General features: G+C 38.9%; 3 protein-coding genes across 3 annotated transcripts; 1 reads left to right on the top strand and 2 right to left on the bottom strand.

Annotated features, from left to right (window-relative positions):
* Nucleotides 1-6386: 6386 nt before the first annotated feature.
* Nucleotides 6387-8279, bottom strand: LOC127356681 (pentraxin fusion protein-like). Its single transcript, XM_051388673.1, has 4 exons — nucleotides 8152-8279; nucleotides 7987-8053; nucleotides 7467-7662; nucleotides 6387-7034 (listed from the first exon to the last, which is right to left on the bottom strand). Exons 2-4 carry the CDS (start codon nucleotides 8036-8038, stop codon nucleotides 6629-6631), a joined length of 654 nt encoding a protein of 217 aa, XP_051244633.1. The 5' UTR covers nucleotides 8039-8053; nucleotides 8152-8279; the 3' UTR covers nucleotides 6387-6628.
* Nucleotides 8280-11635: 3356 nt separating this feature from the next.
* Nucleotides 11636-13560, bottom strand: LOC127356680 (pentraxin fusion protein-like). Its single transcript, XM_051388672.1, has 4 exons — nucleotides 13411-13560; nucleotides 13244-13309; nucleotides 12619-12814; nucleotides 11636-12188 (listed from the first exon to the last, which is right to left on the bottom strand). Exons 2-4 carry the CDS (start codon nucleotides 13293-13295, stop codon nucleotides 11783-11785), a joined length of 654 nt encoding a protein of 217 aa, XP_051244632.1. The 5' UTR covers nucleotides 13296-13309; nucleotides 13411-13560; the 3' UTR covers nucleotides 11636-11782.
* A 787-nt stretch (nucleotides 13561-14347) lies between these two features.
* Nucleotides 14348-22581, top strand: tsen54 (TSEN54 tRNA splicing endonuclease subunit). Its single transcript, XM_051388587.1, has 12 exons — nucleotides 14348-14433; nucleotides 15530-15688; nucleotides 16634-16697; nucleotides 17593-17676; nucleotides 17769-17867; nucleotides 17955-18007; nucleotides 18113-18223; nucleotides 18830-19241; nucleotides 19322-19457; nucleotides 19622-19682; nucleotides 20431-20544; nucleotides 21490-22581. The coding sequence occupies exons 1-12, from the start codon at nucleotides 14378-14380 to the stop codon at nucleotides 21638-21640; spliced, it is 1500 nt and encodes a 499-aa protein (XP_051244547.1). The 5' UTR covers nucleotides 14348-14377; the 3' UTR covers nucleotides 21641-22581.
* The last annotated feature ends 792 nt before the right edge of the window (nucleotides 22582-23373 follow it).

Raw genomic sequence — 23373 nt, 5'->3', positions numbered from 1 at the left:
ATCTTTGGCCTATCTGTTATATATATGTGGCATTAGGATCAGTGGAGTAGTGCAGGGTATACCTTATTTTACACTGTAAAACCAGATAAGTTAATTTAACTAAAGAAACTGATTCCAGCTAAAATTTTATGTGAAACCAAGTCACAACGTTTCAGTCTTTAGACCTTCATCAGGTAAAAATTGGGTATAAGTTCTCTCTTGTGAACCTGTCTACAAGACCATAAACTGGTATTAATATTTAAAAAAATGTTTAACCGTTTTTTTCTTTGCAGGGCAAATCGAATCTGATGGCGAGCCAACTGGCAAATGTTTTAAAGCTGTTTTGATGCTTTGTCAATTAAAAAAAAAGAATATTAAGTAAATTAGTCAAACAAAATAAATGAAAAAAATTTGTTGGGTTGTATTGTTAAGATGCTAAATGATGCTTCCCTTAATTGACTGACTTCCTACACAAAGTGTCACTCTACCAGCTGTGCTCAGATTATGATTATTATTATTATTATTAATAACTAAATCATTTCTCAATAATTGGATTTGGATTTGTTTTCAATGATATTCTACGAAGAGAAATGTTTTTGTTTTTATGTTTCCCTATTTTGTATTTCAAAAGTATTATATAGAAGTAGGCCTAATATAATTCTCATATTTATGTGTGTGTGTGTGTGTGGTGTGTGTTCTTGTGTATTTTTAAACGCAAACAATGAAATTGCATTTTTTAAATTTTTGTATTTTTTTTTTTTTTTTTTTTTTGCTTTGAAATCTGGAATGTGATGATGTCATGCGATGATATCGTTCAAAGATCAAAGTCAGTTGGATGTTCCTTTGATACGACGCTGACATTCTCTCTGTGAGTCTATATATAGGAACCACATCAGGACGCTCACTTCATTCCAAGGAGACAAGCAGACAAATTGTGTACTTTATTCACAACATACAACAAATTCAACAAACAGAGGAAAGATGGATTGGAACCTGCAAACGGTCAAAATGGAGACTCTTCGTCCACTCGTGCGACATTTCCTGGACCAGCTCACCACAGTCCAGTGGTCCATGCTGGAATCCGGGTCTGTTGATACCGAGATAGCAGAAATCATAACAAGCATGTGTGTGGATATTGTCAAAGTTATATCTACACATATTTATGATCTATTTAAACAAAGACAAGTAAAGAGTGACTTGTGTTTGACCCAGACTGTTGGAGCTGATGGATCACAGGAGGACTCTTCTGGGTCTGAGGGATCTCAGAAGAGCTTAATAACTGAAGACCAGGTCCGTGAGTGTTTAGGTGACATTATTGAACTTACATTTGCAGAGGTGACGGGTGTGTCCGACGGAATCAGTTGCCCGAGCACCGAGAAGGTGACACAAATTGTGTCGAAAGAAGTGACAGAGCGCATTAACTCTGAGATCTGCAGGAGTGGAAGCAGCGGAGGAAGCAGTGAAGGCAATGAACCGCAAGTCTCCAGATCCTTCCGCCGCAGACTAAGGACAATTGTCAAACACGTGGCAAAGATATTGAAGAAATGCGCAGCTAAGGTGAAATGTAGCTCGCGTGACAAGAAAAGTCAGAAAACTCCTAAACTGGAATCTGACAAAACCAAAGAAATGCTGGATAAATCCGCGGACCAAGACTTTCAGTTGAAGGAAGTACGGTCACTGCAAATCACCGTTCTTCCCTATGAAGAAGACAAACCAGAAAACAGTCTTTCTGAGATGACGTGCACTTCAAGCCTGCATAATGACACGAAAAGTGATGAAATGGAAGCTGATGAAACTACAGAAATCCTGGAAAAATCAGCTGACCAGGACACTAAGCTGACTGGGGATTCGTTGCAGACCCCCATACTTACCATTGAAGATGAGCCAGAAACCTGCCTGGAAAGGATGCATTATACAACCGAAGCCGTGAAGAAGATCCTGCAGGACGAGGCAGATGCTGTCAGTCCCATTGACTATTATAGTAGAAGTTCACAGGAAAAACACGACCTGCTCGTGCCAAGCGCCCGCCAGGATGCAGACACAACAGCCTCTGAGATCGTCAGCGATATAGTGGAGCAGCTGAGACTGGAGACAGACTGCACAACGCCTGCCCCGGAGGCTAAGTCAATCAGAAAGCCCTGCTGGAGAAGGATGGAACAGAAACTTAAGACTTTTTTCGTCAACAGATTTGCCAAGGCGTCAATCCTCGACTTGGTAGAGAAACTAAGGAGGAACTGTAGCTGCTTCCCACCGGCAGAAAAAGAATCAGTGGAGGTGCTATTTGATGGGGTGGGTCAGGTGGTGGCGGATATGATCCAACATCAAGAAATGGATATGCAACGGTACATAGAGTGCATTTATGAAAGACTTGCTAGGGGCATTTCCACTGGCCAATTGGAAATGGCCACTATGCAGCTGACAAAGTTGGTATTTTTTCATTTAAGACAAGGGCGCAAGTTGAAGTTTCGGGTCGAGATTAAAGCTGAAGTCGATACATTTATGAAGCAAATGTGGAATTGGCTTAACCAACAAGTGCAGCTGCGCAAAAGCAAAAGGGACCACATGAGCATTGCTCTGACCAAGATTAAGGGACTAGTAGTTAGTATGCCGACACTTGCCGAGGGCCCCTTGGTGACACCTGTGTTAGATTCAGCACCAGTTTCTGTCACTGAGCCAGCTATCAGCAAAGAAGCTGGTGAAACTTTGACATCAGTGTTTGAAGCAGCACCTCCTTCCATCACTGATGAGCCAGCTTCCAGTGAGAAGGTCAGTAAACCTGCAGGAAAGGCTTCCAGTGAGAAGGTCAGTAAACCTGCAGGAAAGGCAATCGCACATGGTCTCCACCAGTGGGACGAAACGTCCTCTGGGCTTTTGGTGTTTGGGATGCTTAACCAGATTACGAAAGGCAAGCAGATTAATGTGCCTGTTGCCAAAACTGCCTTCAACTCACTAAAACAGAGGCTCTGGGCAGATCTTGCGGATTCTGCTGTGCCTATAAAGCCAAAGATTAAAAATATTAATAAGATAGCGAAGGCGGTGTATAAGGACCTGTGCCAGATGATGGGTGACGCAGACGGAGTGCGACTGAGCCTAATGTTAGATGATGAATTTCTTTATGAAATTATAATTGATACTCTAAAAAGTCATCTGATGACACCACAAAAGACCGGGGTTAAGAGGTTCTTCACAGGTCTTTTCAAGACCATGGCCTCACCATTCAATGCCTGCTGTAGATGTGGCTGCAAATAATAATCATTTGCAGTCTTGGGGCGCGATGGGAGGGACAGGCTTCACTTTGTCATAGAAGACAAACAACATTTCCATTTAGTTTGTAAGTCATCAGTTTCCTCCCATATTTTAGATAAGAAGAAATCAAAGGTGACATGAGGTTTACTCCGAGTGCTTCGGTTTCTCCTGCATTTTAAATTATAATGAAAAAAAATTGTCCAGCAGAACACTGTGCTACCAGCCTCCATTCAGCTGGTAGCACAGTGTTCAACCTGGACTTGAACTAGGACCAGGTCTTACAGGGCCACATAGGTGCCTCAGTGTTAAACACTGTGGCCTCGCAGCAATAAGGTGTGAGGGTTCAATTCTGGGCCTTGACACCATTACTGTGAGGAGTACAGAGTGCTCACTGGGTTGACATGAGGTTTACTCCGAGTGCTTCGGTTTCTCCTACATTTGACATAATAATGAAAAACAAATTTCCAGGTTGGACACAGTGTGCTACCGGCTAAACTAAGGCTGGTAGCACACAGTGTCCAACCTGGACTAGAACTAGGACCAGGTTTTACAGGGCCACACAGGTGCCTCAGTGTTAATCACTGTGGCCTTGCAGCAATAAGGTGTGAGGGTTCAATTCTGGGCCTTGACACCATTACTGTGAGGAGTACAGAGTGCTCACTGGGTTGACATGAGGTTTACTCCGAGTGCTTCGGTTTCTCCTACATTTGACAATAATGAAAAAAAAAAGGTCCAGGTTGGACACAGTGTGCTACCGGCTAAAATCAAGCTGGTAGCACACAGTGTCCAACCTGGACTAGAACTAGGACCAGGTCTTACAGGGCCACACAGGTGCCTCAGTGTTAAACACTGTAGCCTTACAGCAATAAGGTGAGGGTTCAGTTTTGGGCCTTAACACCATTACTGTGAGGAGTACAAAGTGCTCACTGTGTTGGCATGGGTTTACTCCGAGTGCTTCGGTTTCCTCCCACATTCTTAAATTAAAAAAAATAATAATATAATCAAATAAAACATCAAAATCAAATAAAAAAAATATTAATCATATTTCTGTTTTTAAAATATCTAATTTCTTATTATTTGCTGCATGGTTGTAGATGTGTATCAGAGACTAAAGTTCCTGTGGTTAAAAAATAAAATTAGACACATTTTAATTGAGCCAATCAGAGTCAGCTGCATTAATTTCAGCCCAGCAACCACCAAACCCTGAAACTACCACTCGAACAATACGCCGTAATTCAACAACTGTCGGTCGTACTGTTGACACGATGTGACCGTCAGCATCCCAAGGCTTTGCTGAACGTACATATACATGTGGATAAAGTTAAAAATGTGACCATTACAGGGATTTAAAAAACGGGCACGTCTGCTTTTCTACAGAGATTTGTGCTGTAAATTAACATTGGAGCTTATGGAGCAGGTGGTTGGAACTTGTGTTGTTCCGGAGCTCAGAGCGTCAAAAGTTTAAGTGATCGCAGACTTCATTGTGTAGAAACAGCACAACTTTTCCTACATTTTGCACAAGATACGATAGACTTGTTACAGCAAGAATGAAAAAGATACACCTTAAATAACACAATAAAGTAGAAAAATAATAAGTTATAAAGAAAAAAATAGCATTAGGGTCGTATGTACACTATATACAGTTTTATATAAAGATGTGATTTAAGTTGAAATAGAATATTGCACAGGTCACAGCAGGAACTAGTGGCATGGTGGGATGAAGGACCTGTGGTAGCGGTCCAGCATCCTCCTTTCACCCACCTCCTCCATGGAGTCTAGAGGGCAGTCTAGGGCAGAACTAGCCCTCCTGACCAGTTTGTTCAGTCTCTTTCTGTCCCCCAGACTACTGCATAGAGGATTGCTGATGCCACCACAGTGTCGATCAATAATAACATATCTGCTGTCAACTAAAGAGTCCCAGGATGAAAAAACGTGATACTGAAGAAAGGTTTAATACAGAGTTTTATGTCTGATTTATTGTTAAAGAATACAACAGCTGACATGAAGGAATATAAATGCACCTACAGCAGGCGCTATAAATAATGTTTATTAATCAGACTCTAATATACGGTCAATGTTCAGACTCCTCCCATACACTGCTCATAGGCTGACACGTGCTGGTGACTTTATTGAACTGCAGCTGACAGTTGGAGTGAAAATAAATGCAGAAAATAGGAAGAAAACTCAAACAAATGTGAAAATAAAGCACATTTTTATCACTTGAATATAAAATCATGTTGACTGTGTAGAGTTGTACAGTTTGAGTAAGCTGTAATTTGATAGTAAAGATCATAATATTGTTGTCTACAATCCCTAATCATAATAATAATAATAAATCATAGACTGTATATTTATACAGACACGTTGATATCAGCAAATATAATAAACTGTATATTTGTGTGTGTCTAATGAGCAGCGTGCACCGATCCTTACTGCCTGACGTAACGCCTATTTGCATAAAATTCCCATCATTCACCATAAAGAAGCTACAGTTGATTCAGAATGCTGCAGCACGAGTGACTGATTCAAAATCCTCCTCCTCACCTACAAAGCTCTTCAGGGTCAGGCCCCTTCATATCTTGAAGAGCTCATAGTACCCTATTTCTCCTCCAGAACACTGCGTTCTCTGAATGCTGGGCTACTTGTGTCATACAAATACAATTGAATTGAATTTTGTTGCAGTTTGTAGCAGTTTTTTTTTGCATTTTGTTTGCATTTTGTAGCAGTTTGTTGCAGTTTTGTTAGTTTGTAGCAGTTTCGTAACAGCTTGTAACAGTTTGTAATAGTTTGTAGCAGGTTGTTAGACAATTTTTTCTCAAGCAGAGTGATACCGAATTGTGACAAGTAGTTAGACGTCATAGCCGTTATATACAGTTATTATAATACTTTTAAGAACCATTGAGATCCCTCAATTTGAGCTATCCATTTTACAAATTAATACACATAATAATAGCAATAGTCAGGGGGTTCGTAGTTTTATTTTTGTTATTTAGCATTTCCCCTCATCTGGGGGCCCCACTTAGAAACACACTTCCATTGTGCATATTCCCAAACACAATTTCTATTAAATGAGCACAAATCAGTTAATTCTCAGTAAGACTGGAGCTTCAGGAGCATCAGAGCAGTTGCACTTTCCCTGGTTAATGGTCCAGTCTTTTGTATATGTTAGGTGAGTACTGATTATTATTATGTAATACATTCCATCACAACAGACATTGTCACCATAAGTTTTTATTAGATATTGGTGCACAGACGCATTTTAATCAATAAATCATCTACTTCACATAATGTATACATACATACATGTAATGTGGCTACACTGATTTCCATTGGCTGCAGAGCTTTATATTGCCTTGTTTGACATTATGACATTACTGACATTACTCCAGCATGTCGTGTACAGCTACAGCTCACGGTTAACAACTACCACGTCCCCATTAGTTCTGAGCTGTGTGCTTTCCCAGTCAAAAACATTTCCTCTCTCTACTTTCTTCCCATTGAACATGTCTCGGATCGTGCTGTCTGAGAGGACAGTGTCCCACATATTGACATCACCGATCTCCCCAACAAAACTCTGTTTGGCCTCAAAGTTACCCAAGTAAGCGTCTGGATCCTGTCCAAGGATAACTTTGCCTCCGGAGCGGATAACGTGACCCTTCCTGTAAATTTTGGTCAAGCTTTTCCTCCCGTCCACAAAGACAGCAGCTGCACCTGAACTGGAGTCCCAGGTGAAACACAGGTGGGTCTCCATGGGACCGAGCTCAGGAGTTTTAAATAAAACACAATGTCCACTCAAGTAGAAGGACAACCTAAACACACATATATAAAATTAATTAGTATGCATCTTTTAAAACAGAGTTTCAGAAGGTTTAACAATGCAAAATAAAAATACATCAAGGTTTTTACACAAAGGAAATATAGAGCATTGGACTTGTTTGTCGTAGTAATAGCAGCAGCAGTATTGTTAGTATTAGTTTTTGCACTTGTAATAACAGAAGTATTCAGCAGTAGGCCTGGTGCTATTATTTGTTGTTTATTATTATTATTGTATATATATGTGAATATTATATTAAATTTCTGCCAATAGAATATTTTTGTCATTACAATTACAACAAAATTCAAAAGAATATGATTAAAACGTGTCCTTGATCATACAAAAGCGTAATGTCATGTCAAAATTTGACATAAAAAGTACAAATTACAAGATAAAAAGTTGGTTATGAGATCAGAAAAGTGTCTACCTGCCGTCCAGCTCGCGCCACACATTGAGCTCATCATAGTGTTGAGTCCGGTACGCAAAGAGGATGATCTCACGTTCACCGCTGAGCTCTGTGGCCACACGCATGCACAGGGTGAAGGCACTCAGATTGAGCGGTTTCAGAGGGGTCATCTCAACATAACTGGTACTGGTCTGAGTGGGGAACACCAGGGTCTGCCCTGAGAGGCAAGAAAATGTACAGTTAGTTATTTATTTATATATTATAATTAGATTGTGGTTAGTTAAAGGTGCACACGTTGAAAGGAAACCTGTCAATCTGCTGCCCTAAATGTAATGCATCTACATAATTACCTACAATTATTTCCCTTTTACTCTTATAGTTTCTGTACAGATGTTTAATCTATGTTCATGTTGCATTTTACACATTTAAATTACTAAAAGTCATATACAGGGATCTACACTGCAAAGACAGACTTAAAAACAAAACAATACTTTCAGACATGCACATAAAGACACAAAGGAGAGGTTTGATATATAATTACCTGCCAGCACCGTGGAGACGGCACTGAGAAAAAGGACGGCTGAAAGTTTCATTTTGTCTCAGCAAACCTGCAAAAGATTTATTATTAATTTCATGAATCATCCAATAGTAGTTTTACATGTAGGAAAGGTTATTGGAAGGTAGTTCAATGAAGCTGTATACATACTGTACCGCTGCGAAGGTCCTGTTACAGACAGTCTGAACTGGAGGTTTTTATAAAGTGATTGTAAAAACTCCTCCCCATTAAATAATACTGAAATGCAAACAACAGCATCCTTAATCCGGCAGTCGTTTTCCAGTGAACTAACAAAGTGTACAAAGCCCAAGTATATTGAACAGGGCAACAACATTTGAAGGGGAGGAACATTACAACTTTTTTTTTTAATTCTGTGTGAACGGCTAAACATTTTTACAATCACTTTAGGCCTACAACAGTTTTGTAACAGTTTTGTGGTAGTTTGTTAGACCATTTTTTATTTGATACTGAAAAAGTAATTAGACATCATAGCCGTTATATACAGTTATTATAATACTGTTAAGAACCAGTGAGATCCCTCATTTTAAAAAAAATCAATTTTACAAATGATCATAGGTTATATAACTGAAAATAACTAAGCCAGTAAGCTTGTGTACAGTTATCACACATGTTGAACTATTCAACATGTGTGATTGTCAGTCTCAGACCATTTCATCTATTTACAAGGTTCTTAAATGGAAGATTTGCCTTTCTGTAAGAGGACTCACTTTGAGATTGACATTCTTGGTCATAATCTGATCACAAATAGAGACAATAGAGTGACAAGTTATTTTTAGTCTTCCAATGGCCCAAATTATGCAAATTCTAAATTCCTAATGAGAAAATGTGTTATGTCTAAATTAAAGAGAGCAACACAATAATATAAAACAAAAGATTTCTGAAGGATTCTAATCACATTTCATTGTGAAATGTTAGTGGTGAGGGCTGGGTATCGTTTAAAAATGTTCGATACCAGTTCTCGCAACACGATACCGATACCAATTGAGTACCTCATTCCATACTTTTTTTCAACTTCAAAAAAAAAAAAAAAAAGCAATCGGTTGCTTAAATGTCACCACTCCTCCCCATTCAAAAGATTTTTACACAAATACATTTTGAAAGTGCTCAAATATTTAATAACTGTACAAACATGTACAACGAAGAATTATAATAAATATATTACCTGAAGTTATCGACGGTTGCTCCTTGTTAGGGTGGCCATTTCCTTCACATCAAAAAGGAGGACACTTTGCATACACGGGGACACACATGCAGATATTTGTTTGGTATGATCCAGTTTTAAATTTTAATGTTTTTCCAGCAGATTACATAAAGGTGCATACACATACCACATAGCTAATAATAAATATACAAGATACAGCTCATGACAACGTGCCCTTCCAATTCAGGTTACATAGGTCTAATAAACATCATACAGAAACTGTTCTTGATGTTTTTATCTGGATAGATAAAGGGTAAACAAATACAGCACCTTCTGTTTCAGATGTATAGGCTTTGCCTATCTACATATGAGTATGAGCAATTTCAGAATTTCAGTCCAACAACCGACGTTAGCTCACATTATGTTCTCTGTCTGAGAGCTTGATTGACAGCCTGGTGGTAGCAACTGTGCATGAGCGCATTGTGGCAATCAACACATGGCTCATTTGAATTTTGAAATTAGCCATGTGTTGATAGGTCACCACACGAAAATATAACCAATGAAATTACTTATTTTGACACACCTTTTTAGCCAATAAGTATTAAACTAGTAATGTGTCAAAAGGCGACCTTTTGCGTTGTTTTCTCAAGGAGGACAAATGAGTGTCCGGCTAAAGGCTGCACCTGCAGCCGGACAGGACATTTAAAAGCCAGACGAATGGTCACCCTACTCCATCTCCTGATGAGGAGACGACGACGACGCTGGTGTTGTAGAAGCCGGATTCTTAAAAACAGTGCAGTTGTCCATCCTGAAGTTTGTTCCGTGCGTGATGAGGTGGAAGTTTTAGGTAGTTTTAATGAAGATTTTACATTATTTATCTTCAAATTGCCATTAGATGATATAATATAATAATATAGTGTATTACCCTTAATGCATTTAGTAAAAGTGTCCTGAGATGACATTTGTTATGAATTGGTACTATAAAAATAAAATGTAATTGAATTCAATTTTATAGCAGTTTTGTAACAGTTTGTAGCAGTTTGTTAGACTTTTTTTTTTTCTCAAGCAGACTAAAACCAAATTGACAATTAGATAATTAGATTAGCCATAGCCGTAATATACAGTTATTATTTTATAATACTGTTAAGAAATCAATGATATCCCTCAATTGGAGCTATCCATTTTATAAATTATATAACTAAAAATAACTAATATCCTTTTCCATATAATTGTTTGTCAAAGCCACAGGCTGACATCCTAGTTGCTTTGTCTCTAGTTTCTTTCTTTGTCACATGTTTTGCTCTGTTGCCTCTGCTACTCCCTGAAACCTATTTGATTTGAGATTTCTATCTGCCTTCCGTGGAATCGTCTGTGTTACTTCCCTTTGGACTTTTTCCAACTAAGCCAGTAAGCTTGTGTAAAGTTATACATGAAAGGTGCATAAAAACAAGTGTAATGAATGTGTTATTCACACTTTTCAGCTTTAAATATGACACATAAAATATCTTATTAAATAAGCTGTTGTGACTGAATTCAGCTTCTGTTGGAGAAAGTATCTTTAAAGTCCACAAGAGGACACTAAAACAACAGAACAGAATATACTCAATATTTTATAGGCATTTCAATTTATACGTTTATATTTGTGAGAGAACAAAGATTTTCATTGCTAATGAATACTTCACTGTAATTTTTGTGCACATGACAGTAAATAACTAATTTATTTATAATTTATTAACCTAATGCTTTAAAAATGATTACTTTAATATTAGGCTACTTTTAGAGATGTTTGCACTGAGTAAATTGTCTGTTACAACTTTCAGTCCATGAGGATGCAAACACAAAGCTGATGTAATAGTATGTCTTAAAATTATATTTTGATGGTTCTTCAAGACGAATCAGGTCAGTTATCGTTATGTAGTGTATGGGTTCCCAAACGTTTCCATGCCAAGACCCCTAAAATAGTTTATGCCCAGTCTGTAGCAGTTTTGTTGCAGTCTGTAGCAGTTTTGCACAATTTTAATTTTTTTTTAAATGAGCACAAATCGGTTAACTCTCAGTTAGACTGGAGCATCAGAGCAGTTGCACTTTCCCTGGTTAATCTTCCAGTCTTTTGTATATGTTAGGTGAGTACTGATGCTATGGAGCCAGAACGGTGACTTTAAAACTTTTTTTAAAATGCCAGAGGCTTCAGAGCGGACAGCGGGTTCCGGAAAAGAGATGTACTTCTTCAGTGGAGCGGACTGGGACAATAATTCAGGCCGGGAGTTTGATACCATCCTTGGCCACCACCACCCGATTAACAAAAACACCAAGAATGAGTTAGGTTGGGTGCCTACTGATGTAAGAGTGTAAAATAATAAAGCAAAGGCTCCACATGCACCCACACACAGCTTTTTCTGTTTCTTTCCCCTACAAAATAATATGATGCAGTCTTAGTTGACTTTAATATGTAATACATTCCATCACAACAGACATTGTCACCATAGGTTTTTATTAGATATTGGTGCACAGATGTATTTTAAATGACAATGTACATGTAATGTGGCTGCACTGATTTCCATTGGCTGCAGAGCTTTATATTAACTTGTTCAACATTATACTCCAGCATGTCGTGTACAGCTACAGCTCACGGTTAACAACTTCCACTTCCCCATTGATTTCAAGCTCTGTGCTTTCCCAGTCAAAAACATTTCCTCTCTCTACTTTCTTCCCATTGAACATGTCTCGGATCGTGCTGTCTGAGAGGACAGTGTCCCACATATTGACATCACTGATCTCCCCAACAAAACTCTGTTTGGCCTCAAAGTCACCAAAGTAAGCGTCCGGATCCTGTCCAAGGATAACTTTGCCTCCGGAGCGGATAGTGTGACCCTTCCTGTAAACTTTGGTCAAGCTTTTCCTCCCGTCCACGAAGACAGCAGCTGCACCTGAACTGGAGTCCCAGGTGAAACACAGGTGGGTCTCCATGGGACCAAGCTCAGGAGTTTTGAATAAAACACCATCTCCACTCAAGTAGAAGGACAACCTAAACACACATATATAAAATTAATTAGTATGCATCTTTTAAAACAGAGTTTCAGAAGGTTTAAACAATGCAAAATAAAAATACATCAAGGTTTTAACACAAAGGAAATATAGAGCATTGGACTTGTTTGTCGTAGTAATAGCAGCAGCAGTATTGTTAGTATTAGTTTTTGCACTTGTAATAACAGAAGTATTCAGCAGTAGGCCTGGTGCTATTATTTGTTGTTTATTATTATTATTGTATATATATGTGAATATTATATTAAATTTCTGCCAATAGAATATTTTTGTCAAATTACAACAAAATTCAAAAGAATATGATTAAAACGTGTCCCTGATCATACAAAAGCGTAATGTCATGTCAAAATTCTGACATAAAAAGTACAAATTACAAGATAAAAAGTTGGTTATGAGATCAGAAAAGTGTCTACCTGCCGTCCAGCTCGCGCCACACATTGAGCTCATCATAGTGTTGAGTCCGGTACGCAAAGAGGATGATCTCACGCTCACCGCTGAGCTCTGTGGCCACACGCATGCACAGGGTGAAGGCCCTCAGACTGAGCGGTTTCAGAGGGGTCATCTCAACATAACTGGTACTGGTCTGAGTGGGGAACACCAGGGTCCGCCCTGAGAGGCAAGAAAATGTACAGTTAGTTACAAAAACATCTGTATTTAAGAATAGCCTGTTGGGGTCATAGGTGATGAGCGCACATTTTCCACCTATTTTGTTTCCAACCCAATCATCTAATTTCCCATTATATATATGTTCATATATTATAATTAGATTGTGGTTAGTTAAAGGTGCACACATTGAAAGGAAACCTGTCAATCTGCTGCCCTAAATGTAATGCTTCTACATAATTACCTACAATTATTTCCCTTTTACTCTTATAGTTTCTGTAAAGATGTTTAATCTATGTTCATGTTGCATTTTACACATTTAAATTACTGAAAGTCATATACAGGGATCTACACTGCAAAGACAGACTTAATAACAAAACAATACTTTCAGACATGCACATAAAGACACAAAGGAGAGGTTTGATATATAATTACCTGCCAGCACCGTGGAGACGGCACTGAGAAAAAGGACGGCTGAAAGTTTCATTTTGTCTCAGCAACCTTCAGAAGATTTATTATTATTAATAATATGAATCATCCAATAGTAGTTTTACATGTAGGAAAGGTTATTTAAAGGTAGTTCAATGAAGCTGTATACATACTGTACCGCTGCGAAGGTCCTGTTACAGACAGTCTGAACTGGAGGTTTTTATAAAGTCATTCCCCCAAACTCCTCCCCATTAACATACAGCATCCTGCAGTCGTACTTATGTAATATTCAGACAACCAGTTTGTGGCTGTTTAGACTAGATTGGATCACATCACAAAGTCCAGGTATATTGAACAAGGCAACTTCCCAACAAAAGGTTGAGGACAGCAAACACCCGAGGGGAGGAATGTGAGACAGGGTTGCCTTTAAAGACCTTTGTAAAGACCAACCATGATCACAAGTTATTGATTAGTACTGTCTATTCAAAGCTTGATGTGTATTCTTGGGATCATTTTTGCTCACAAGTCAGAAATGTTTCTTCCAGCTAAAGATCTCTAAAGTTACGTCCTTTCTATCTTTTCCTGACGCTTTTATTTACTCTCAGCTTCATTACTGCAACTGCAAGAGACAGTATTTTTGGTCTTCCACGGCCTTCTAAAGACTCAAATGATGCTAATTCTTCTTTTGTTGAGTGTGAAATATTAAAATGTAACAGGGTGTGGAGTAAAATGTGTATTATAACTAACATGAAAACTAAAACAGCGTAAATAAAAGGCTTTTTGGAAAATAGGTTTTGAGAAGTGATTACATTTATTCAAATAATGGCAAACTAGAACGAAAAGTCAAATAAAACGTTTTTGGACATTAAAGTTATAAATATAATTTAATAGTCCAGAAAAAAATGACGAATGCAGTTTGTTAATGTTAACTTTGGTGTTTTTATGCAAAACACAGAATGTTCAAACCTTAAGACAACTGGATAAAAACCCTTTTAGACTATAAAAACAACCTTATAGGACAAAAATCCAAACAGCTGTTTGTGCTTTAGCTCCCTCTGGCGGCCATGTTTGTTACTACATCCTGAACAGGGCGGGCGTTAGGACCCAGAGGAGACCTGCAGCGGGGAGGGCCGGGGAAACATGGCGGACCACAACAAGACAGACAGCGCAGAGAAGTTCTTCAGTGAAATATTAAGGTGCTTTCTTCTCTCTATTGGCAGTCATCAATACAGTTATCGATAGGGATCAATCAGTTTCACACTGAGTCGCTCTGTGGTTGTTTATTAAACAGCTCACAGTTCATTTAACTGTCGGTTAGTAAAGTGAACATCAGTCCAGATATTCAGCTGCTAATCAATAATTATTGTGATCGATATTCTACTTTTATCTCTCTGTGTGTGAAAAGGACCATAATCATAAAGTATGGAAGCACATTTCCACCAAAAAAAGATTCTTTAAGTCAAAATATTGATAAAGTTTCTCATTCTTTTGAGATAATAAGTCAATAATTAAAGTTGTTTAATCATTATTCTCATTATAATGATTAATAAAAGGAATTCTACTTTTAGTCCTATAAGATAAAGTCCAACAGCACTTTATCCTGTAGGATTTCTATACGACTACTGCCTCTAAACCCTCATAAAGTCTTCTAAAAGGAGCTGTAGTTCCAGTGGTGATCAGTTATAATCTTATAGGATTTACTATAAAGTGTTATAATCTTAGATATAGTCTATAGGATTGTAGGTTTGGTTTCTTATTCAAAACCTTTAATTTCTAGATATAGCACTTCTAAAATCAATATGTTATAAACAGAGATACACTTTAATGACTTTAATATGTTAAAAACATTACAGAAAGTATTATAAACATGAATCATCCTCCGGTCTGTTACTGGAGCGGTTGGAAATGTTAATGAAATATTATAATTGTAATATTCATCGTATTGATGTTTTTATGATTTAATGCAGCTGACTGATCTTTAAAGGAATAAAACCTGTCTGGGCGTCGTCCTGTGACAGTCAGTCACAACTTCATGACTCATAATGAGCTGGAAATAAACTGTCACATGCAGCTGTGTTTCATCCAGTAACAGGAAATAATCTGGGTTCATTGTTCATCAGCTGTTACTGTTATACACTGAATATAATATGAAATATCCATAAGATATTGGTAGAAAGGTCAATTTAAAACAATAATTGATCAGTTTATTTTCCAGTTTCAGTCTTTATCTGGTGATAAGAAGCATCGACTGTCTGAAGCTGAATGCTGTCGTCTTCCTTTTATCAATCTCAGTCCGTCGGAGCTGTTCGCGGCCCGATCCCGGAGCCACAAGATCCCAGTCAGAGGACAGAAGGATTTCTTCCCCGACGACTCGGACGAGCAGAGACGGCGACTCGAGCAGAGTCTGAAGGAGCACTGGAGCCTCGTCTCAGAGGAGAGAGTGGAGAAGCTGTGAGTAGACGTAGCGTCCGTCTGTCTGTCTGTCCTCAGGGATAATTACTGATGTATGATCCGCACGCTCAGCTCCTAACATCACTCCTTACTGATGCACTCAAGGATGTTTTCTCCCAAGACTGGTTGTTTCTGATTGTCCTTGAATGCATCATCATTGTAACCTGTGTTCTGCAGTCAGTAACTCTCCTCCCACTCCTCCAGTATCAGATTACTTCTGTCCATAGATCTCTGTTGTTGTGTCTTTATTGTCATATTTGAACTTTAATATTGTTTTTCTGTGTTTTATGTTTTAATGTCTCGTATCCACTTTCCTCCCGTCTCTCGTTCAGGTCGTCATTGTTAATGTAGAATTGGTTCTCAGTTGACTTATCTGGTTGAATAAAGGTCAAATAAAGGAAGAGGAGAGTTTAAAGCAGCTGCACTCTAATATTAAGATAAAGGTAAATGGAACAGTGATGGATTACAGGCGAATATAGTCCAGAACAATAAGTGGACAGTAGCTGAAAGTTAGGAAATATTTAAAGCTCCTTCAGTTTGGATTTCCGTCACATTTCGGTTCAACAGGCAGCAACATCTGAGTGTGTGTGTGTGTGTGTGTGTGTGTGTGTGTGTGTGTGTGTGTGTGTGTGGGGGGAGAGTGTGTGTGTGTGTGTGTGTGTGTGTGTGTGTGTGTGTGTGTGTGTGTGTGGAGGGGTGTGTGTGTGGGGGGTGTGGGGGGTGTGTGTGAGGGGTGTGTGTGTGTGTGTGTGTGTGAGGGGTGTGTGTGTGTGTGTGTGTGTGTGTGTGTGTGTGTGTGTGTGTGTGTGTGTGTGTGTGTGTGAGGAGAGTGTGTGTGTGAGCAGTGTGTGTGTCAGTATTACTTTATAAGGAGATAATGTGTCCATGCTGTGTTGCACTGATCTGAGGTCAGTACAGTTGATGCTGTGTTTTCTTCCTCTGTAGGGGAAACTTGGTGAAGGCCGTTTGGGTTCCCAGTGAGCAGATAGTGGAGCTCCAGTCTCCAGCTGTGAGTACTTTATCACTGACTTACACTGTATCCAGACATCCTGATGATCAATGATCTGATCTGTCCTTTGTGTTTAAACCTGCGAGTGGCAAATCAGGAAGGAAACTTTAGAAAGGTTGTGAAACGCTGCCTGAGACACATTCTTAACTACGTGTCTCCTTTTGTAAATTCGGCAAATGTAAGAACACACTGTTATTTCTTACTGTTTATCATTTCCACCCGTAGGACGCGTCGTTTGGGCGTGCGTGGTGCAGGGACTCTCATTCATCCTGCTGTAAACGATCAATGTCCTCACCATCGTCTTTTCTAAATGTTTACACTTCTCTCTCGTCCTAACTGACAGATAATCTGATTATAAAACCATTACAGGCTGATGTTAGATATATATAGTGTAATAATAATGCAGTGAATGACCTTATATACCTGAATTCTACAACATAACTCAGTGTATTTGTCTGTTTTATTCATTAATAGAAATTGCATCTAAAACAACTTATTACTGGCTAAAATAACAATGTATATGAGACTGTAATGTACATTGAATAATAGAGTTATACCTGGCTTTTCTTTGTTCTATTATCAGCATTATATATCGGCAACCGGTCGCTCTGCTCTCTAAATCGTCCATTTAAAAGCCCAAATCGATCCAGCACTAATCAGAGGCGCGTCTCTAAATATAAACAACCACCTACAGTATATTTAATGTATCTGAAAGATCCGAACCACCGTGCACACTACCTGCAGATGATCATTAACGTGAGTTTCTCTTTATCTGGACGATGTGTGAAACAGATTGTAACACCAGGTGTAAGTGACACAAACTGTAAACACAATAATAAACTTTGTGGTAATAAGATGTGAGTCAGATTGTTGTCATGGTAACGTGTGTGCGTAGGGAAAGTTCTGGCAGACGATGGGCTTTTCTGCTGACGGCAAGCAGCATCTCCTCCCTGAAGAGGCTCTGTACCTGCTGGAGTGTGTGAGTGGCAGATAACAGCTCTTTACTTTCTGTTATATTATATTTCATATTTAACCCTCGCTGTGTGACACACTGATGCTCTGCGTTTCCAGGGCAACCTGCAGGTGTTTTACCGGGACCTGCCGCTGTCCATCCAGGACGGCTATGAGCGGTTTCTGTCCTCCAGCAGCGTCAGCCTGCAGCAGTATCAGGTACAGATAGAAGCCCACACACGCTGACGGAGGACTGCACTGCTGAACCGCTCTAACAACTCTTTCTTTCTTTCTTTCATCACAAAGGTGTTTGCACATTTGAAGAGGCTCGGCTACGTGGTGCACAGGTTCGATCCCAGGTGACAGAATCTTAACGCCCCGTTCAGACAGAGTATCGGTGGAGCCGCGGGGACGGCAGTGGTTTGTTAACTCTGGACCCTGAACGTGGTTGTTGTGTCTTACAGTACGGAGCCGTCGTCCTACTCGAGGCAGCTCAACCTCCCGCAGTCACAGAGAGACAGAGCAGGGAGACAGGTGAAGAGGAAGCGCAGCGCCAGCCCCACCGCCACATCCAGGTAAACAGGATCCCGCCCTCTTCACTGTACACAAATTCTGATTTTATTATGCAACTACTGCCCTTTAAAGAAACACGAAGAAATAAAAAGTAGGACTATTACTTTCATTATAGAACAAATTATTGATTATTTTAGGGATGCACTGATATCGGGACCAATATGGAACATCTGATGAAGATAAAACATGTTTTCAAAGTTATTGTTAGAACAGTAATGGTGTTATTTAGGGTTGGAGCAATCATATGAATATATCTTTCCATCCCAGCACTGTCCCAGCTAAGTGCTGTAGAACGTCTTTAAAACTCAAATTTGATGTGTAAAAATCAGTAATTGTTTATAAAGCGTCACAAAAGAGTGAAATAACTCAGTTTCAGAGTCGAAGACTCGCATAATAAATATATTTAATTGACAATAATAAGTGACAGTGATTGATTATCACAATTGTTGCCTGTGATCAGTCTTTAGATTAAACTATTTACAAAGTAAATTACAGAATCCACCAATGTACTTTATCAAATCTTACTATTATTAAATACTTAGTGTTTTATTGCAGCTCCTCTGGTGATCAGTGTCGATATCTGACTGTGAATATTCTTTGTTCTGTAGTCACTCTGACGTTTCCCCGGCTGACAGAACGGAGGAGGATAAAAAACAACTGACGTCGTCTCCGGGGACTTCAGGGACCGTCGCTGCAGGTTCAGCAGACGGAGGCGGGGGCAGGACCTGGTGGATGACGGACCCTGTCTGGGGCCGATCGGATCACCGACCCGCCTCCGGTCGCTCGCGCTGGCAATTCAGCTCCATCTCGTTCCCCGACCTGGGCTCCAGCGAGGGCCTCTCCGGCTGCCTGTTCCCTCCGGACCCCTCTCTGCTCCCTGAGGGTCTGACTGTGGGGGTCTGCGACGTCGCCCCCTGGAGGCAGAGGATAAACCTGCGGAAGGTGAAGATGTCCCCGAAGGAGCAGAAGAGGGAAGAGGACGAGCGGCGGCACCGGTGGGACGTCAACAAAGACAGAGAGGTAACGTAACATCTGAAAAAAGTTCCACACGAATTCAGGAAGAAAGATCCGAACCGCCCCTCCGTCTGTTTCCTCTGAAGGTTCGTCGGTGCAGAAACTGGGCCGAGTACCACGAGCTCCTGGCGAGGCGGCAGGAGAAGCGTAAAGGCCGACCGGCACACTTGTGGAAAAGGGAAGTCACGCCTTTACATGACCCAACACGACCGATCCCCACTGGTGAGGATCCAGAGTTAACATGCTATTTAAAGTCTGTTTGAGTCTTTGTGTTGACTTACGTAATCTACTGAAGCGAATCATTTTATTGATAAATCGTTGAGTGTTTGCTCAGCTTTAGTTGTATCTAACTCACCTGATTCAGTGACATTTGCTCTTTATTCCAGGGGAACTGTTGGACAAAATCAGTGTGATTAAATCTACACATCTGCTGGAGGGAGCGTCCAGGTATCACTCGTTTTATTTCCTATAACCTAAAGATCCTACAGTCTGACAGGATTTTATTAGTCCAAGACCTCGGACTGTAACTGTTTGACATTGTTTGCTTCCACTTACAGCAGGAACTGAGAAACATATAATATAAATAGCAATAAATGGCTTGTTTATGACAGCATCGGCAAAAAGACTCTTCAGAACTTCCCTCACAATGATTATTCAGTATCAGAGGAATCCAGTGATTGCTGTCTGTAGAAGATTCAGCATGCTCAGTGGCGCCAGTGTGACAAAACATAACGAATATAGGTTTCAAAAAGCCTCAAAGCCTCACATTCAGTTAACTGTTACGGGATCATACCGGTTCCCAAACAGGCCTTTATGTCGGTGTTAGCAGGACATTTCATCATTCACATTTTCTTAGTAAGAAAGGTATTAAATTGCATTCTTTGTGGTATTTAAAAAGGTCTTTATTTAGTTGTACACTGCAGATTAAGTAAGTAAGAAAGGTAAAAATGTCTTTAGAAAACGTTAACGAGTCTGAATGAATGAAAATAAATCAGAGTTGAACCCAGCTCGTCTCTCTTCTATCACAATACATGATGTTTAATTTACAAACCCATAAAGACTGAGAGACAAAGAGAAGTGCAGCGGCGCTGGCGTTTGCCGCCGCCCGGCCACGCTCCGTACAGCCCGGTACATTGTACTGTGATGGAGCGACCCGTCATTCAGCGGATGACGTTGTGCTTTTGTCTCCGCTCAGGTTAAACGGCTCAGACGAGTGGAGGATTTGTTTCAATGTTTACCAACCGGATTCAGTGGCTGACTTCAGGAAGAGCAACCCGGGGAAACCTTACGCCCGCATGTGTGTGTGCAGGTAGGCGCTCAAACAAAGTGCGGCCTGTGGCTGAAATATAATATCACACAGTGGATGGAGGTCAATGTTCTGTCTCATCTTCCTTTCAGTGAGTTTGATGGATTAACTAATATCTCTTGATTATTTAAATATAATTATTTGGTCCATTATATTTTATATTTGTGCACACTGCTGAATCCTGAGCAATCAGATGTCTGTGTAATGATCCGTCACACATATCTGTGTAAATGAAAGCTGTATTTCACTTTGAGTTTCTACTTTATTTGTATTTTTTAATCTATAACTTTCTTTTGTTGTTATCTGGAGCGATTTTCCGCCTGGTGTGGGATCAATGAAGATTATCATCTTTTATCTTTTATGATAAATGTTAAACCCAATGTGACTTCTTCAGTCTTTTGTTCAGACCAACACCTCAAAAAATTCAATTTACAATAATGTAGAACAGAGAAAAGCAGCCTGGAAACAACTGATTACCAAAATTAGTTGTTCAGTAATCTGTTGATTGATGAATTCTGTGGTTCCCAATCTGGGGCCTTGATTTTAAGGAGTGTAAGAAAACTTAAGAAATATACACAGTAGGCCGATATCTCAGCTTTTAAAGCCTTAAAAAATAAATAAATACATAATACAGACAGATAATTGTAAAGAAAGTTCCAATATTTATTTTAGCCCAAACTTCCTGCAGTTACTGTGTTTGTGTTCATTGTACAGTTTATCAGTTGTTCTCTACTAGTGTTAGTGTTATGCATTCAATATAATATGAGATATCCGTAAAATATAGTCAGTTTACTAATGTATGTATGTATGTATGTATGTATGTATGTATGTATGTATGTATGTATGTACTAATTGTTAATTGCTGACAGATTGTGGCTGAAGTACAAAGTCTAAACCAATAATTAATTAAAGGCCTTAAATGTTGATTTCCTCCCTGTTGTGTCTCAGTTTCGACGGCCCTGTTCCCGACCTGCGAGCTATGAAGCTGCTGACCTTCCAGAGCGGAGACGTCCCGGTGGTCTTCGCCGTCGTGGACTACGGAGACATCTCCTTCTACACCTTCAAAGACTTCCAGCTGCCCACTGATGTGTTCCCCTAAACCTCTCTGTACCAACGCGTATCCAGGACCTTTAAAAGAATCTGTTGGGTTGGCGGGACGTAGAAAAATAAAATATATAAGCAGTCGTTGATGTTACAGATGGAATAAAAAATCCTGAAAAAGTTCTTTTGTGTGCCAAAGATTCAACTCCTGATTCAGATCTGTGGTTTTCAGGCTGCGGAGCTTTTAGAGAGACGAGATATTTTCTCTATTTAACAAACAGACCGATCACAGTGACGTATTCCAACTATTCAACCGACTTTAAAGACTGGTTATTGTTTATTTTCTACAGCAACAACAAGAAGATATGTTTATTTATAGGTTTATTTATTCCCAGTGGGAAATAAATGTTTGCAACAACACCTATGATACAAGAAATCTAATGTTCATAACGTCCTGGAAAACCTTAGAAAACTGTCAAATTAGACTTGTTTCCAGTGAAACGCCTGGAAATTAGTTAAATTATCGGCTGATGGTGGAAAAATTAATATTATTACCAATCTGGATTATTAAATTACAGCCGACCAGTTGATGGAAAAACAATCTGAGAGTCAGAACTGTTTGTTTGTTGTTGTTAACAATAATTTGGTTAAATCAGAGTTCTGGAATATTAATATTAAATAGATAAAAAAGTTGTGACATTATCAGTTATCAGGAAATAATCTATGTTGTCCTGGAAAATACAAAGTGTGTTTCAGCCCCTCACTCAGATTATTTAAACCTGGGTATTATTTTATTTGAAATATTGGATTATTGGTAGGATAAACTGACACTTCACTCAACGTGCAGCAAACTTTGGGCTTCAAATCTGTTTTGTAAAAGCAGACGGTTACATCTACTTTAGTGTTTCTGGTTGATTAATTAATACACACTGATGATGTTTGTATGTGTAAATGTTTCTCTTTCTATTATTTCTGTAAAATAAAATACATTCTCCTTGATTTGAATTGTTATTTATGGTCTGAAGCCAAATTGATGTTACGATTAGATGAAAACTGCAAAAACAGCCTTTTAGAAACAAACCAGATATTCATAAATATAATCGATTTTCTTGTATTATAATTTTACTTGGCTAGAATTCATCAAACTATGTGTAAAGGGGAATTTAATGCCAAAATTGTAAGTATTGTGTTAATTACAAACAATGAAAACTAAGTTACATAAGGTTCTTAAAATAAGTATTTTGTTTACTTTATTAAGCTGAATTTAAGAATTTGTACCTTTAATCTTTAATTAAGATTAATAATCATCAATCTTACAATGAGACACAATCTGTTCAAACATAATAACAATAACTGATTTTGTTGTAAATAAAGGCACAAGAAACATTCTTATTTTTATAATTTTTTATTTAAACAATGAATTATGACATGATTGTTAAAGAGAAAACATGATTATTTCCTCTGCTGGGATATTAAAACCATTTAAAAAGAATTATAAATCTTATTAAGACCCAGTTAATATTTATTAAAACAGGGCTTGAGATTCCTTTTTTGTTTTTTAAAAAAAAAATTAAATTCCAAAACAGGTGAGACTTTTGTGTGTGCTGATAAAGAACGAGTCAGTCAGAGGAACTTGAGCTGAGATTGAATTTGTGGAAGTGAAGTTAAAATAAAACAGTCCCTCAGTTGGTTGTTCTGTTTTTTTTCTGTTTTATCTTCCTCAGCAGATTGACCTGTACATCCTCCTCCTCTGAGTATCTTATATATTGAATTTACATCCTCTAATTAAAA

This window comes from Dicentrarchus labrax, unplaced genomic scaffold (assembly GCF_905237075.1).
Source record: "Dicentrarchus labrax unplaced genomic scaffold, dlabrax2021, whole genome shotgun sequence".
Lineage (NCBI taxonomy): Eukaryota > Metazoa > Chordata > Actinopteri > Moronidae > Dicentrarchus > Dicentrarchus labrax.
This window is presented reverse-complemented; position numbering and strand designations above follow the sequence as displayed.

Bases quoted from the DNA above. Each gene is read 5' to 3' on its own strand.
- tsen54 (XM_051388587.1), top strand. From the start codon at position 14,378: ATGGCGGACCACAACAAGACAGACAGCGCAGAGAAGTTCTTCAGTGAA. The intron at 14,434-15,529 runs GTGCTTTCTTCT...TATCAATCTCAG, and splicing joins TTCTTCAGTGAAATATTAAG to TCCGTCGGAGCTGTTCGCGG. The intron at 16,698-17,592 runs GTGAGTACTTTA...GTGTGTGCGTAG, and splicing joins TGGAGCTCCAGTCTCCAGCT to GGAAAGTTCTGGCAGACGAT.
- LOC127356681 (XM_051388673.1), bottom strand. From the start codon at position 8,038: ATGAAACTTTCAGCCGTCCTTTTTCTCAGTGCCGTCTCCACGGTGCTG. The intron at 7,663-7,986 runs GTAATTATATAT...CTTGCCTCTCAG, and splicing joins CGTCTCCACGGTGCTGGCAG to GGCAGACCCTGGTGTTCCCC. The intron at 7,035-7,466 runs GTAGACACTTTT...ATGTGTGTTTAG, and splicing joins TGGCGCGAGCTGGACGGCAG to GTTGTCCTTCTACTTGAGTG.
- LOC127356680 (XM_051388672.1), bottom strand. From the start codon at position 13,295: ATGAAACTTTCAGCCGTCCTTTTTCTCAGTGCCGTCTCCACGGTGCTG. The intron at 12,815-13,243 runs GTAATTATATAT...CTTGCCTCTCAG, and splicing joins CGTCTCCACGGTGCTGGCAG to GGCGGACCCTGGTGTTCCCC. The intron at 12,189-12,618 runs GTAGACACTTTT...ATGTGTGTTTAG, and splicing joins TGGCGCGAGCTGGACGGCAG to GTTGTCCTTCTACTTGAGTG.